Genomic DNA, 16,492 nt, shown 5'->3' with positions numbered 1-16,492 from the left:
TTGCAGAGGAGCCCACGGGACTTGCTTAAGTATTGGTAATGTTATTTTTCTTAATGGATGATGAACACACAGAATTAGTTCTAAAAAAAATTTTTATTAGTCGTTATGTGTGATCTATTTCATAATAAAAAGTTAAAAAAAGAAAACGAGAAAAAAGTAATGGAGGCAATGGGTCTAAACAAAACTTTAGAAGAATTTTGCTGTTAAGGAGAAATGAGGCAATAGGGGTTGTGGGGTTAATGAAGCGATTGTTTTTAAAGGCGGAGATATTACAGAATGTCTTTTTGCTAATGAGAATAATCCAGCAGAGAAGGAAAATACCCATTGCCGTCGAGTCGATTCTGACTCATAGTGACCCTGTAGAACAGTAGAACTGCCCCACAGGGTATCTAAGGAGCAGCTGGTGGGTTCAAATGGCTGACCTTCTGGCTAGCAGCTATAGCTCTTAATCACTATGCCACCAGGGTACCAAAGAAGTAAGACTATCAAAATAAAAACTTTTTTAAATTCGAAAAGATCCTTCAATGTCTCTTTTTATCCACTGAGTTGAAGTCTAATTCTGGCAAATGAGTATGATATTCAGTAGTCTATAAAATCTGCCCTTTTCTCCTAATGAGTTACTCTCAGTGTAAACTTTTCCAAAGTCAGTTCTTTCCAATCATTTTGGACATTTGCCTAATGAATGACCTTAGTCTTGGATTGGTGCATTTCTTTTACATATCATGAGCACATACTAAAGTTAGATTTAAAGAAATTGTGAAATCATGGCAAGTCTTTTTTCAAGACTATGGGGTCCCACAAGCTGGAGCAATGCCTTAGGGAATAGGGTTGGGTGACTTAACCAAATCAAACCAAACCAAACCCATTGCCGTCAAGTTGATTCCGACTCATAACAACCCTATAGCGACAGAGTAGAACTGCCCCAAAGAGTTTCCAAGGAGTGCCTGATGAATTCGAACTTCTGATCTTTTTGTTAGCAGCCCTAGCTCTTAACTGCTACGCCACCAGGGTTTCCTGGATGGCTTTAGGGTCCCTTACTTTTTTTTTTACAACAGTAGATTTTGATTCTCTTCCACATGACTTATTTTAGGGGTGTCAACCATAGCCACCTTGGGAACTGGAGTGATAAAAAATGTCATTTCTGAGGGGATAGATTGGGAGTGCCTTCGGGAGAACAAACTGGCAGTGAACATGAGAGAATTTTCTAGAAGGTATGTGATCCCAGGTAGCTACTTGCAGTTAATACTCCTATGTATTATAATGCCACCTCCTACTCCTCACTCCCATACATTAGAAAAGCATTCAACAACTCTTTCAGCATTTGGCCTAAGGATTTTGTAGGTAAGAACTTGAACTTTAAATGCACAGCTTTTGGCTTTGTAACTTTAAAGATAAATTGGTGCCCACTGCCTAATTTATATTAAGAAATATACCCTTTGCCTAATTATAATTTTCAGTATTTTTTTTTTAAATTATTGGTCAGCATGGCTTTTGAGAGTTATAATAATAATTAAAAAACTAGCATTGAAACAACAGGCAGAGTTTGGAAGGCATTTTTGAAAGTTATGATGTGAAGTATTTTTTTGTTTGTGTGTTTTCATTTTTTGTCTCATGTTGTTTTGTACTGTTGGGAGCCAGGTCATCCAGTTGGCTTTGGCAGGTCTCTGTATGCAGGTAATCATGTCATGAGCACAGACAAAAGAGAAGTTAGTGGAAAGAAGATTGCTATGATGGGAGGAGTCCTGTTAAGATTTGTCTGTTCATGAGCTGAGACTTGCTGGTTTACCTTAATTTTGCCTTAAACCACATTCTGAATTACCATTTATAAATCTTCTTCCTGTCTCCCAAACCTCATCTCATACTTTTTATATAATACACTAGATATAGGCACTTTCTCAGAGGACCTGAAGAAGTCTGGAATGCTCAAGGATTGGAAATGAGTAATGATTTTATCATGATAAAATAACTGCTCAGGTTCCTGGATCCTATAGTAGGGTTTCCTTCTTCAGAGAAGGGGACAACAAGGTGGAAAAAGAAAGGAACACACCATCTTTGCAATCTTCAGGAGAGGACAAGCTGGAAAATATCCAGGAGTTTAACTTACATAAAGTAGTAAAATTACCAAAGAAATCCTGCTGTCAATCAAAAGTCAGAGAATTACATGTAGGGCTTTTTTACATTACACTTTTCTATCTCCCTTCCTTACCAGATTTGTATACCCTGATCCCTTGGAGCATATGGCAGAATTGGATAATGTATACAGTTTGAAAAAATCCCCCAGGCCATTTGGATATACTTTTCCTATTCCCAGTGGAAATGCTGTTCTTTATTCAGATTGACATAATACATTTGTTTCACACCGTGGGGTCCTCAAATTGATGAATGAAGGTATATAAATTATTTTGAAAATTCCATAAATTTAGCATGGTATCTCTTGCTGATAAAAACCAACCAACCAACCCACCAACCCACCAACCCACCAACCAATCAAGCAAGCAAGCAAGCAAGCAAGCATCCAACCAACCAACCAACCAACCAACCAAACAAGGAACAAAACTAATTAGAATTATATATGTTTTATATTAATAAAACAAGAGAAAACAAACTGATTATTCATAGATACAGCCTATATAAGAGTTAAAAAAAATTTCAAGAAGTGTGGTCTGTAGGAAGTAAACAACAGAAGAGTTCTTTGTAATTAGAAAGGTTTGCTTTGACTGAGCTTTATATTTCTTATACATGATGGATCAATTTAGGAATTATATTTATTCAAGGGCATTTTGAAATCATAGATCTCTTATTATTTCCATTATTTACATGTCTTTCATTATTTTCTTTTGAATTATACTCATATAAATCTAGCTGCTTTTCAGAGTCAATATTTTAAAAATCGGAGAAATTTCTATACAAAATTAAAAATATTTTAGCAAGATATATTTTAAAATATATTGTAATTATCAAAAGGATATTATAGAAAGTCTAGAAACAACGGAGGAAATATCACTCCTGAGCTCCAGCAAGCATGACTGATGTTTTATGTTTGTATTAGACTTTTCCACATGTATAATTTTGCAAGTGATAATCATTAGATAAGTACAATTTTGTGATTTTCTTTATTCATATGGTACTAGACACGGTATATAGAAATTTCTTCATAGATTTTAAGCTATTTTAATAAATTCATCAGAGTCCCTGGGTGACAAAAATGGTTAAGCACTTGGTTATAGCTGAGAGTTTGGCAGTTTGGTTTGAATCCACCCAGAGGTGCCTCGGAAGTCAGGCTGGGCAATCCTCTTCCAAAAGGTTACACGTTTGAAAACTCTGTGGAGCACAATTCTACTCTGACACGTGTGGGGTCACCATGAGTCAGAATCAACTCGATGGCAACTGACAATAACAGCAGCAATGAATTCATCATGATCTGTTGTATAAATATGAAACAATTTACTTTCTCCTATTTTTAGAGACAGACTGCTACCATATATATATGTGTGTGTGTGTATGTGTGTATACACACACATATATATACATAATTGAATGTATATTTTATTAAAATGATTTTAATTTTGATTGAGTTTCCTAATGTTCAAGCAGGCTTGAAATAACCCAGTTGCACTAAACATAGCAAATACTTGTCCATGCTTTTATCTGTCCCCCTTTTTAAATGACTTATCAGTACAATGTTTGTCTGTATTCATGGAGAAACAATATACATAACATGGATACTCATAGATGCACACACAAACACATGAAATTATATAAATGATTGATTATGTCACAACCTGTTACCTTTTTAAATGAAATATTATGAAAATAATTATTCAATAATGGAAGAGAAAACTAGACAAATAAACTGTTTTTCTCTGTATTACTGAGAGTTTACTTGAAAATAATGATACCATAATGACATAAAAAGTAGACAAATGCTGTCCTTATTAAAGATAATTTCTGGATTCATTGCATATTCAATAGTAATGATACTGTGATGGAATTGAAAATACAGAATTCTCCAAAAATTCTAAAATGACTGAAGAATTTTTACTAAGTGATTGCAGTTTTAAAATTCACACATTGATTTTGAAAAGTTAACCATGAGAAAATAAATAAAAAATACTTCCTTATTTAAAGATGTGTTGTCACAATGTTATGCTGTCTCTTTAGGCTTATTCATTTAGTAAAAAAAGTTAGTCAAGCAGCCAAGCACATTGATGTAACTGAGAAAGTACATGAAAGTAACTGAGTTGAAGATTTCTAGGCATAGCCAGACTTTCTGAAGCTTCTGTATATTTTTCATGTGCTCTCAGATATAACAAAACTTCTAAAGCTACGGAGGCAAAAACAAGACTTACCTATACATTTTAATCGTGAATAATGAAGAGGTCCTTTTTCAGACTATCCACAGCTCTAAGATTCCCACTCAAATGAATGACTCTCATATATCATGTGCAATCTATGCAGGAACTGATGACAAAGGAGGAAATCCACGGATTAAAATCAAACTTGTTTAGCAAGTCTGAAGGAATCAACTTTAACCAATAGAATGACTTGTAGTACAAAATCAGAAACAGATAATTTTCCAAATCAGTAAGAATACCATTATTCTGGTAACTTGTGATTAATTAAATACAGTGACAGGTGACAGCACTTTTAGAAAAAAAAAAAAAAAGCTAGCAAATATTCTACATGTCATACAGTCATTATTGTTAATTCAAGTGGATGTGAGGCTCTTGCCTGTGTTATATATTGTCATACACCTCATTCCTTGTTACAGCAAGCCAAGAGATATCACAGAATACTTTCCATATATTAATGGGTAGTAATACCTCTGAATTACCTCTTCCCTTTGATGAAACATTGTTTATTTATTTATTTTTTTGTGGTAACAGATGAGACAGAGATACAGAGAAGTAATGGGATACAGTAGTTGCACAAAGTTGTGTAGGAAGTAAGCAGAAGAGTTGAAATTGAAATCCACTTCTTTTCTCAAGTATTGTCTTTTGAAACAAATTGTTCTAACTTACTACTTCTAGATGAATGGACAGTAGACAGTAGTAAAAGTATGAAGCAGAATAGGGTAAGAATGGAGAGCACGGGCAAGTGTTTGCAGGCAGGGGCTTGTTGTTAGGTGCTGTCGAGTCAGTTCCAGCCCATAGCGACCCTATGTACAACTGAACGAAACACTGCCCAGTCCTGTGCCATCCTCACAATAGTTCGTTTGAGCATATCATGGCAACCACTGTGTTCATCCATCTTGTTGTGGGTCTTCCTCTTTTTCACTGACCCTCTACCTTACCAAGCATGATGTCCTTCTTCAGGGACTGGTCCCTCCTGATATCATGCCCAAAGTATGAGACAAAGTCTTGTCATCATCGCTTCTAAGGAGCATTCTAGCTGTTCTTCCAAAATTGATGGCAGTCCCTGGTATATCCAATATTCTTCACCAACACCATGATTCAAAGGCATCAATTCCTCTTCGGTCTTCTTTGTTCATTGTCCAGCTTTTGCATGCATATGAGGTGACTGAAAATATTGTGGCTTGGATCAGGCACACCTTAGTTCAAAAAGTGACGTCTTCCTTTCTAACACTTTAAAGAGGACTTTTGAAGCAGATTTGCCCAATGCAATAGCCGTTTAATTTCTTGACTGCTTCTTCCACGGGCATTGAGTGTGGATCCAAGTAAAATGAAATCCTTGACAACTCCAGTCTTTTCTCCGTTTATCCTGCTGTGGCTTATTGGTCGAGTTGTGAGGATTTTTGTTTTCTTTATGTTGAGGCGTAATCCATACTGAGGGCTGTAGTCTTCGATCTTCCTCAGTGTTTCAAATCCTCTTTGCTTTCAGCAAGCAAGGTTGTGTCATTTGCATAACGCAGGTTGTTAATGAGTCTTCCTCCAATCCTGATGCCATGTTCTTCTTCATACAGTCCAGCTTCTCAGAATCTTTGCTCAGCATACAGACCGAATAAGTATGGTGAAAGGATACAACCTGACACATAGCTTTCCTTATTTTAAACCACACATTATCCCCTTGTTCTGTTTGAATGACTGCCTCTTGGTCTATGTACAGGTTCCATAAGAGCACAATTAAGTGTTCCCAAATTCCCATTCTTTGAAATGTTATCCATGATTTGTCATGGTCCACACAGTCGAATGCCTTTGCATAATCAGTAAAACACGAGTAAACATCTTTCTGGTATTCTTTGCTTTCAGCCAAGATCCATTTGACATCAGTAAAGATATACGTCATCCCATGTTCTCTTCTGAATCTGGCTTGAAATTATCTGGCAATTCTCTGTTGATGTACTGCTGAAATAGCTTTTGAATAATCTTCAGCTGGTGCACCCCTTTAGTCTTGTTTTGTTCCACGGGCCTGTTCAATCTTTGGCTGAAGGGTGAACCTCAGGAGTGACCTCATTACTGAGCTGAAAGGGTGTCTGGGGGCCATACTCTCAGGGTTTCTCCAGTCTCTGTCTGGCCAGCAAGTCTGGTCTTTCTTTTTGAGTTAGAATTTTGTTCTACATTTTTCTCCAGCTCTGTCTGGGACCCTCTATTGTGATCCTTGTCAGAGCAGTCAGTGGTGGTAGCTGGGCACCATCTCGTTGTACTGGGCTCAGCCTGGTGGGGCCATGGTAGATGTGGTCCATTAGTCCTTTGCACTAATCTTTCCCTTATGTCTTTAGTTTTCTTCATTCTTCCTTGCTCCCAAACGGGTGAGACCAGTAGAGTATCCTAGATGGCTGCTTACAGGCTCTTTAAGACCCTAGACGCTACACGCCAAAGTAGACTGTAGAATATTTTCTTTATAAACTATGTTATGCCAGTTGAGCTAGATGTTCTCTGAGACCATGGTCGCCACAGCCCTCAGCCCAGCAATTCAGTCCCCCAGGGAGTTTGGATGTGTCTATGGAGCTATCATGACCTTGGCTTGCATAGGTTGTGCTGGCTTCCCCAGTATTGTGTACTGTCTTACCCTTCACCAAAGTTACCACTTACCTATTTTCTATTAAGTGTTTTTGATTAGAAGTGTTTTATTAGGTCAAATAATTTAATATTTTAGTGGGTTTTTAAATTTTACTTTTGTTTTAATATTATTTCTAGGATTTAAAGTATTCTCTTCTGGTTTTGGTTTATAGCTCTTTCCCCCCACTATGCATGCTCTTTCTTATAACATCTTTGTATTTCCTAAATTACTAAGTGAAGGCCTTTTTGCCAAGTAGGTGCTTAGTCATATTATTTTAATGTCCAACAGAACTTGGGGGAATGAGTCAGAGAAGTCACATAGGGGAAACTGAATTCAATCTGAAGGAGACTTCCCACATGCCTGTAATGAGCTCAACACAGAAAGGAAGGTGGGGCACGAAATTATGGTTTGTGAGGCACAGGAATTGTTCTTAACAGGGAACACATGAAAAGGTGTTGACTCTTAATCTTCAGATCCTCAAGGAGTGGCAGGAGAGGCCTTAACATATTCTGTTTTTAAGAGCTACCAGTGCAAGAATAAGGACTGTAGAATCACTCTGTACAAAAAAAAATTGAGTCCTCTTCTTCCCTGTTACACGCTTGATTTTATTTTTTCAGTTATATATTCACACAACAAAAAGGGCAGCCAGACCTAGAAGGAATGACAGGAACAGACTTCAGGGAGATAGCAAGAATCCTTTATTTTGTTGAAGGATAAACCATTAGTTCTTTTACCTGCCTAGTTTAAGAGAGTTTTCATAATAAAGAGAATATCCCCAAATTGTTGACCTTTAAACTCTGGATATATTTCTATGCAAATATCTGTTAATAGACCTTGCTTTGAAAGAAGTATGAATCACTCAGTGGAGCCCGTCATAACAACATGAGCAGAAAAAAAAAAACCAAAAGCAGATGATCTAAGAAGGTGTGGGCTAGTAGTGTTTCCTTTGAATTGGGGTTTATTTAGTCATCAAGTTCCAGGGCAGCACAATCAGATGACTATGGTAGGTAGTGAATACGTCATGGCATCCCTCACAGAGTTAGTATAAATATTGGGGGGTAGAGACAGACAATGGACATGCCCATCATTCAAATCTGTAAAATATTATTTAAATACAAGTATTTACATTTATTTTTTTTTTAATTTACATTTATTTTAAACGTAAATTAAAAAAATTGGGTAACAGTTGTATTTTGCAAGTGTGGCCAAATTTAATTTTGTGTTTTATGACTTACAGATAGTTGGAGGTAACGAGATAAATATATCCTACCATGCTTCAAAACTTTTGTCTATTTAGATGGCATAATGTAGTGGAAACAACACGCTTTTTGGAGTTAGACTACACCTACAATCAACTCTTGGCTCTTCTATTCATTACTCAATGAAGTTCAGAAAATTTTTCTCTCTAAGCCTCAGTTTCCTTACATTTAATTTTATTTTTTGAGTTGTATATTCACAACTTACATTTAAAAATGGAGCTCAAATACCTTTCTTAGAGAGTTTTTAAGATTAAACTCAGACAAAGAAAAACAAATCAACCAATGAATGTAAAGCACCTGGTGTACTCAGCCATTTGAAACTTAGTTCTCCTTCAGCACTGATTCCCAAGCTGGTGTGTGTGTAAGCGTGTGTAGGGATCATAATCACTGGGAAGTGGAGAATGTGTGCAGTTTGAAAATGGCCCTGAATGTTTGTACCTGCTGCTTACGGGGATTCATATGTTATTTTAGTTCTCCATACCAATCTTATTCCTAAAGCATTCATGCAAACATGATTCAGGAAATCTGAAGCTCATTACAAACTGGAATAGCTTTTATGTTGGGCAACCAATTACTTTCTTATGCTTTACACATGTAAAAGATATTTTTTTAATTTATCAGCTTCTAATAGGCCAAAGAGCCATCTTGTATATATAAAAAAAAAAAATTTTTTTTTTTTTTTTTTTAATAAGGTACTCCTTTATTGAAGGAAGCAATGTGTTTACCCCTATCTTAAGTTCTCCATGTGAATTGTCCTTGGTTTACTTACAGTCTTTTTCTTCTATGGAGGGTAATTTCTGCCTTTCTTCAGGCATGCACAGATTTGATTCTTGCAATTTGTCTCCACGTTCAGAGAAGCATTCAGGGAAAATAACTATAATGCATGCTAGTATACAACACCATAAGTCATCTCACCTACTGAAGGGTTTGGTTGATAAATTCAATTATTAAAATTATCAAGTTATTAAAATTAAGTAGTAGTTTTTTATTTGGTTGATAACAAGAACAGTATGAACCCAGATGACTGTTATTAAGTAATATCTATTTTAAGATTGATCCCGTTATAAATTTATGACTGTCAGCTTTAGCTGGCCTTTCAATACTGCCCAGCAATATAGCTAGGTTTTTCTGGTCAGCTTCTAGTTTAGGGTTAATAAAACTATTTCAAATTTTTTCTATTCTTCTTCGAACATTTATTTTTCATCCCTTATTCCAGCCTTTGCTTTTGACAGATGACTTACCCTTCTGCTATGGAGAAAAAAATAGAAGCTTTCAGATGAACACTCCCTTCCTGTTATCATACCTACAAATCTATACAGATCTACCCACCTACTTCCTCTTATAGCAGAAGAGGTTTTCCTCCTCCTTTCAAAGGCTAATATTTTCATCTGGGCTCTGTATCTCCATCTTCTTCCTAAACCTGCTTCTCCAGTATTTCCTATCTCCACAAAGGTCACCTCCCAGTCACCCAGTTTCTCACACCAGAAACCTGGTGTCATCCTTGACGCCACCTCTTTTCTCAATGCTATATGAACATAACTACTTATTGGATCAAATTTTTTCCTTGTCCTTTTTCTCCACTTAGCCACCACATGACTCCAGACCACTTATTAGTTAGTAATCCATTTCTCAGCTGGATTACTGTTACACCCTTCTGATTGGCCTCTCTGCCTCCAGTCTTTTTTCAGACTAGTTTATTCTTCACATCTTCCAAAATGATAATGCTATAACAAAAATTGAGTTAGTCAATGGCCTTTAAAAAACTCTTCAATAGCTTCCCTTGCACTTGACATTTTTCTTAAATGGCTGACAAATCACTCTAAGATCTGGCCCTTGCCTACTTTTTCTCCTTTTTTTCCCATTCTGTTGCTCACATTCTGCACTCTATTCATTGAACTTCCTTTAGTTGCTTGAATATGCTATCTTCTCTGTCTCCTCTAGGCCTGTTCCATCAGCTTTGAACACCATTTCCTACCTCTCTCAATAAATTTTTTTTAGCCCCCAAATCTGGATCATCTTTTTGGTCTGCTTATATGCTTCAAAAGCTAGTTTTGCTTTCTGGAGGTACTTCTTGTATAACTGATTTTGTTATGATTTTTGTTGTTGTTGTCTTTGTGTTGCTAGTTATTAAAAGTACCTTATATTGTTCTGCTTTTTTGAAGTCGAATGAGAATTTTTCAAAATACCACCTACTTTTCTTTTTTTCCACTTTTTGACGTGTGGAGAAAAAGTCTAGAGAATTCATTTTTTTTTTTTTTTTGCTATGAAGTATGTTCTTTTGCAATTAGAGTGTGACATGAGGTTGACTTGTTTTTACTAGTTTTATGCCTTTTGTGTCTTTCTTTATCTTTTTAAAAGAATCCCTGAATAGGAATAAGATCATGTGCTCCTATTTAAGAATAACATTAAAATTGTATCAAAGGCAGCAAAAAAACCTGACAAACACTATTAAACATGATTCTTGCTCATACTGAGAAAGTATTAGAAGATTCTTTTTAACATCATTAGCAACACAAAAGAGTAAAGTTAATAAAACAGAAAGAAAGATAAATAAATGTAAAAATCCAAAATGAAATGTTAAAAGATGAAATTCAACAATTTTCAAAAGATTAATCGACTCGATGGCACTGTGTTCGGTAATCCATCATGATAAAACAAGATTTAAGGAATAAAATAAATAAGGGGTAAAATAAAATAAGATATTAGAGGAACATAAAGATGATTTAAATTTATGAAACATGTTGCAATTATATGGAAAGGTCAAATAAGAAAAACTATATTACCACCTTGAGAAATACCGAAAAATTATTTGATAAAATTCAACAGCTGTTCCTGAGGGACACTAACTTGCTTAAGGTCACGCCGTGAGTTAAAGTTAGTTAAAAGCAATAATATAAAATGTGAACAAAGATTCTACATAAAAATGTACAATGTAGTGTCTTTTGTCCTTGAGAAATAAAATGTTATTTATGTGAAGGAAATGGTTATATAAATTATGGACTCCCTAAATGATGGAATATTTTGAATTAATTAACAACCTGTTTACTGACTCTATGAACTTCATGTTGCCTACATCTCTGATAAGCGTGTTACCTGTGTCCCTCCCCATATTCGTTGAACAGAGGCTGCTCCGGATTAAGTCCAAAGGAGCAGTCGCCTTACTTGTTGTCGCTGTTAGTTGCCATCAAGTTGATTCCAACTCATGACGAGCTCATGGTGCAGAGTAGAACTGCTCCATAGGGTTTTTAAGCAGATCGCTAAGCCTATCTTCTGAGGTACCTCTGGGTGCATTCAAAGTCTTTTGGCTAGTTGTCAAGCACTTACCCATTTGCACAGCCCAAGGACTACTGTACCCCTGTTGTTGTTGTTGTCGTTAGGTAGCGCTGAGTTGGTTTTATCTTACAGTGACTCCACATGACAGAGCAGTACCACCCCATAGGGTTTTCTATGCTATAATCCTTATGGGAGTGGATCACCAGGTTTTTCTTCTGCAAACCTGCTGGATAAGTTCAGACTGCCAACATTTGGTTAGTAGCTGAGCACTTAACCACTGCACACCAAGGTTCCTTGTACTCTTACTAGGCCTCCTAAAAATAAAACCTGAAGATTATACATAAAAATGAGAGTACAGTCATCATTTAGTTTAGCATAAATATCTCCCCCTCAGAGGTTCCTTACCCCCGTTATTCTCATCACAGCTTCTGTTTGCTCTACAGAAATTATAAAAAATTGTGGTTATTTATTTGCTTATTTACTTATTATCTCTCTGTTTCATTAAACTGGAAGTGTCATTGGGGAAGGAACATGTTGATCTTGTTTAACATTTTATCTTCAATGCCTTGCCCAGGATATTTCATATAATAGGCAAAGCCTATTGACTCCAGGAATATTCTCTTTTTTTTATTCCCTGTAGGACCACTCTTTGATAGTATTAAATTTATGATTTACTAATAACTGCAGGCCAGCCTTTTAACTGAAGTTCTGAAACTACAATCTTGTAGTTCTAAACATTGCAATCTTCAATTTTAGACCTAAAAAAAGTTCAAAAATTACAATTTAGTATTAAATCTGCTTAATATTTTAATGCAAAAAAAAAAAAAAAACCTAGCTGACGTGAATAATTAAAAATCCAAATAAACCAACATGTACCCTTGGTATGAGATTTTGCAAATTTGTGTGTGTGTGTATGTGTGTCTGTGTATGTGTGAGTGTGTGAGAGAGAGAGACGGAGAGACAAAGGAAGAAAGAGAGAGAGATATTAAATACCTTTAACGTTTTTCAAATTTTGATCTCTAGAACAGTGGAACCTAAGATGCTTGAGTTTCATGATTGTCTTAGCTTGGGTTTCCCCCTTAAGCAGATCCTAGGAATGAAACTTTATGCAGTGAGTTTATTTGCGAGGTGATCCCAGGTAGAAGAGTGAGGGTCTGGAGAGACTGACACAGGGAAGAAGAAAAGCCAATGTAAGGAAGTATTTATGAGACTGCTGCTATGGACAATATAGACTCAATTCTTGGATCTCCAGAGAAGCATATAAAATGTCTCCCAGAATTGTCTGCCTGGAGGACTGAAAGTGAGAATATTTATCCATTGGCTTCCATTAGCCAATCGTCCATTGGTCAAGAGTTTTCCCTGGAGTGCTAACTTCTCCACATTTCTAAGCAGGTTTCCCACTGGTACCTTAGGCAGAAAGTGGAAACCAGAAGGAAATACTGCCAATGAAATATAAATAAAAGTTTCATGGAACTGTCCACCTCAGACTCACAGCTAAAATTAGAAGTGAGGTTGATAGGATGTGAATCTGGACATCATTCAGATCTGTGTGACCCCTACTATCAGAGAGTCCTTATCAGAGAGTCTTCCAGACCAGTGTCAGTGGAAAAGTTATACTCTCTGTTGCTGCAACTGGTTTCAAGATTGTTTTCTTTCACTACTCATTTCAAATTTTCCTCACCTTCAACCAGTACTTCAGCTGGTCTAGGTTACTGCCGGTGAGGAGACCCAGGCCTTCATGCCTAAGTGGACTGAGTCCTTGGTTGCCTTGCCCTTGTAAAGCCATGATTGTTATAATTTCTCATTCACTCTTATCACTGAGCATGGAGGCACCAAGAGAAGTCTCATGAACCCTTAAATTTCAGATATACCCTAACCTGCTCCATCATACAGCAGCAGCAATCTTGGCTCTATGAAGGTCTGTTACCCTTGCAATATAGAACCTGTTGGCCCATTGGCATGAAAAGTGTTAAGTGATAAAATAGTAGTTGTAGCTTCAAGTCAGTGAAACTCTTATTTTGTCCCCTGGTGAGAGTGTTCCTTCCACTAGGAACCATGGCTTTTAATTCAATAAGCCCTATGGCTGAAGGCAGGTAGCACACATTCTGCAAGTGAGTCGTGCACTCAGAATGATAGTGAGAGTGCTAATTCTACTTTCACCTCTTGATTTCTGACCCTGGTTATTCTAGCTATGGGGGGAACAGCAATATTGGTTCAGTAGTTAGAATACATTTTTTGAGGTTTTCAGATCTTATAAGTCTGAGTTTTAGTGTTCATTACTGAACATTATGAAAAATGTGTACAAATGAAGGAAAATACATCTCGTATGGCTAAATAAATATAGGTATTCCTTATAATATGGTCACCCTTATAACAATGGTTTCCATACTGCAAAATATAATTGTCAATTCTTAGTCATCATCTAACCACTTCTTAGTAGCAATTGACAGCATTCATTATACTTTCCTTTTATAAACACCCCTCCCCCTTCATTTGGCTTCTAGGACTTCTCAAACTCCTGATTTTCTTCCTACCTCGTTGTTTACTCCTTCTCATTCTGTTATTGGATCCTTTTCCTTTTCTTGGCCTATAAATACCAAATGCGAAATTTCAGTGTTTAAATCTATTCTCTGTTTTATTCAAGCCTATAAGCTTTTTTTTTTTTTTATAAGTTTTAAACTATAAATAGATGATCCCCAATTTTATTTTTCAAGTACAGCCTTACTCCTGAATTCCAGGCTTATATATGCACCTATTGAGCATTTTGAATTAGATAATCATATGATCTACTATGCTGGAAATGACAAATTGAAGAATGGTGTTATATTCATCATCAAAAAGACCATTTCAAGATCTATCCTTAAGCACAATGCTGTCAGTGTTAGGATAATATCTGTACACCTACAAGGAAGACCAGCTAATACTACCATTATTCAAATTTAAAAACCAGCCACTAAGGCCAAAGATGAAAAAATTGAAGATTTTTGCCAATTTCTGCAGTCTGAAATTGATTGCAATAAAGATACATCGATAATTACTGGTGATTGAAATGCAAAAGTTGGAAACGAAAAAGAGGGATCGGTAGTTGGAAAACGTGGTGTTGGTGATAGAAATGACGCTGGAGATCACATGACAGAATTTTTCAAGACCAATGACTTCTTCATTGCAAATACCTTTTTTCAACAACATAAACGAAGACTCTATACGTGCACCTAGCCGGTTGGAGTACACAAGAATCAAATTGACTACATCTGTGGAAAGAGATGATGAAAAAGCTCAATACCATCAGTCAGAACAAGGTCAGGGGCTCACTGCAGAACAGACCATCAATTTCTCATACACGAGTTCAAGTTGAACCTGAAGAAAATTAGAACAAGTTTATGAGAGCCAAAGTATGACCTTGCATAAATCCCATCTGAATTTAGAGACCATCTCAAGAATAGATTTGACTCATTGAACACTAGTGACTGAAGACCAGAAGAATTATGACATGACATCAAGGACATCATACATCAAGAAAGCAAAAGGTCACTAAAAAGACAAGAAAGAAAGGAAAGACCAAAATAGATGCCAGAAGAGACTCTGAAAGTTGCTTTTGCACGTAGAGTAGCTAAAGTGAATGGAAGAAATGATGAAGTAAACAGAAGATTTCGAAGGGTGGCACAAGAAGATAAAGTAAAGTATTATAATGAAATGTGCAAAAACCTGGAGTTAGAAAACCAAAAGGTAGGAACACACTCAGCATTTCTCAAGATGAAAGAACCGAAGAAAAAACTCAAACCTCGAGTTACAACACTGAAGGATTCTACAGGAAAAATACATGGAAAGAATACAAGGAGTCACTGTACCAAAAGAATTGATTGACGTTCAACCATTTCAGGAGGTAGCATATGAACAAGAACCAATGGTACCAAAGTAAGAAATCCAAGCTACGCTGAAGGGAATGGCGAAAAACAAGGCTCCAGGAATTGAAGGAATAATAATTGAGATGTTTCAACAAACGGATGCAGTGCTACAGGTGCTCACTCGTCTATGCCAAGAAATTTGGAAGACAACTACCTTGCCAACTGACTGAAAGAGATCCGTATTTGTGCCCATTCCAAAGGAAGGTGACCCAGCAGGAATGTGGAAATAATTGCACAATATCATTAATATCATACCAAGTGAAATTTTACTGAAGATAATGCAAAAACAGTTGCAGCAGTACATCAACAGGAAATGGCCAGAAGTTGAAGCCAGATTCAGAAGAGGACGTGGAATGAGGGATATCATTGCTGATGTCTAATCAATCCTGGCTGAAAGCAGAGAATACCAGAAAGATATTTATTTGTGTTTTATTGACTGTGCGAAGGCATTCAACCATGTGGATCATGACAAATTTTGGATAACATTGCGAAGAATGGTAATTCCAGAATACTTAATTGTGCTCATGAGGAACCTGTATGTAGACCAGGAGGCTGTTGTTCAGGTGCAACAAGGGGATACTGCTTGTTTTAAAGTCAGGAAAGATGTGCATAAGGGTTGTATCCTTTCCCTATTCTTTTTCAATCTGTATGCTGAGCAAATAATCCGAGAAGTTGGACTATCTGAAGAAGTACGTGACATTAGAATTGGAGGCAGACTCATTAACAACCTGTGATATGCAGATGACACAACCTTGCTTGCTGAAAGCAAAGAGGGCTTGAAGCCCTTCCTGATGAAGATCAAAGACTACAGCCTTCAGTATGGATTACACCTCAACATAAGGAAAACAAAAGTGCTCACAACCGGGCCAATGAGCAACATCCTGATAAATAGAGAAATGCTTGAAGCTGTCAAGGATTTCATTTCACTTGGATCCACAATCAACTCCCATGGAACAGCAGTCAGGAAGTCGGACATGTGTTGCATTGAGCAAATCTGTTGCAAAAACCTCTTTAAAGTGTTCAAAAGCAAATATGTCACTTTGAGGAATAAGGAGCACCTGACCCAAGCCATGGTATTTTCAATAATCCCATATG

General features: G+C 36.6%; 1 protein-coding gene across 1 annotated transcript in view; it reads right to left on the bottom strand.

The window, feature by feature from the left end:
* Positions 1-13,278, bottom strand: part of TMPRSS11D (transmembrane serine protease 11D) — an 86,908-nt gene extending 73,630 nt beyond the window's left edge. Inside the window, exon 1 of the mRNA XM_003415938.3 lies at positions 13,174-13,278. Coding sequence (XP_003415986.2) covers positions 13,174-13,278 — 105 coding nt within the window. The remainder of the gene's footprint in view (positions 1-13,173) is intronic.
* Between the last annotated feature and the right edge of the window lie 3,214 nt (positions 13,279-16,492).

Source organism: Loxodonta africana, chromosome 5, assembly GCF_030014295.1.
Source record: "Loxodonta africana isolate mLoxAfr1 chromosome 5, mLoxAfr1.hap2, whole genome shotgun sequence".
NCBI classification, from domain to species: domain Eukaryota; kingdom Metazoa; phylum Chordata; class Mammalia; order Proboscidea; family Elephantidae; genus Loxodonta; species Loxodonta africana.
Note: the sequence above shows the minus strand (reverse complement) of the source record. Positions and strands in the feature narration are given on the sequence as shown.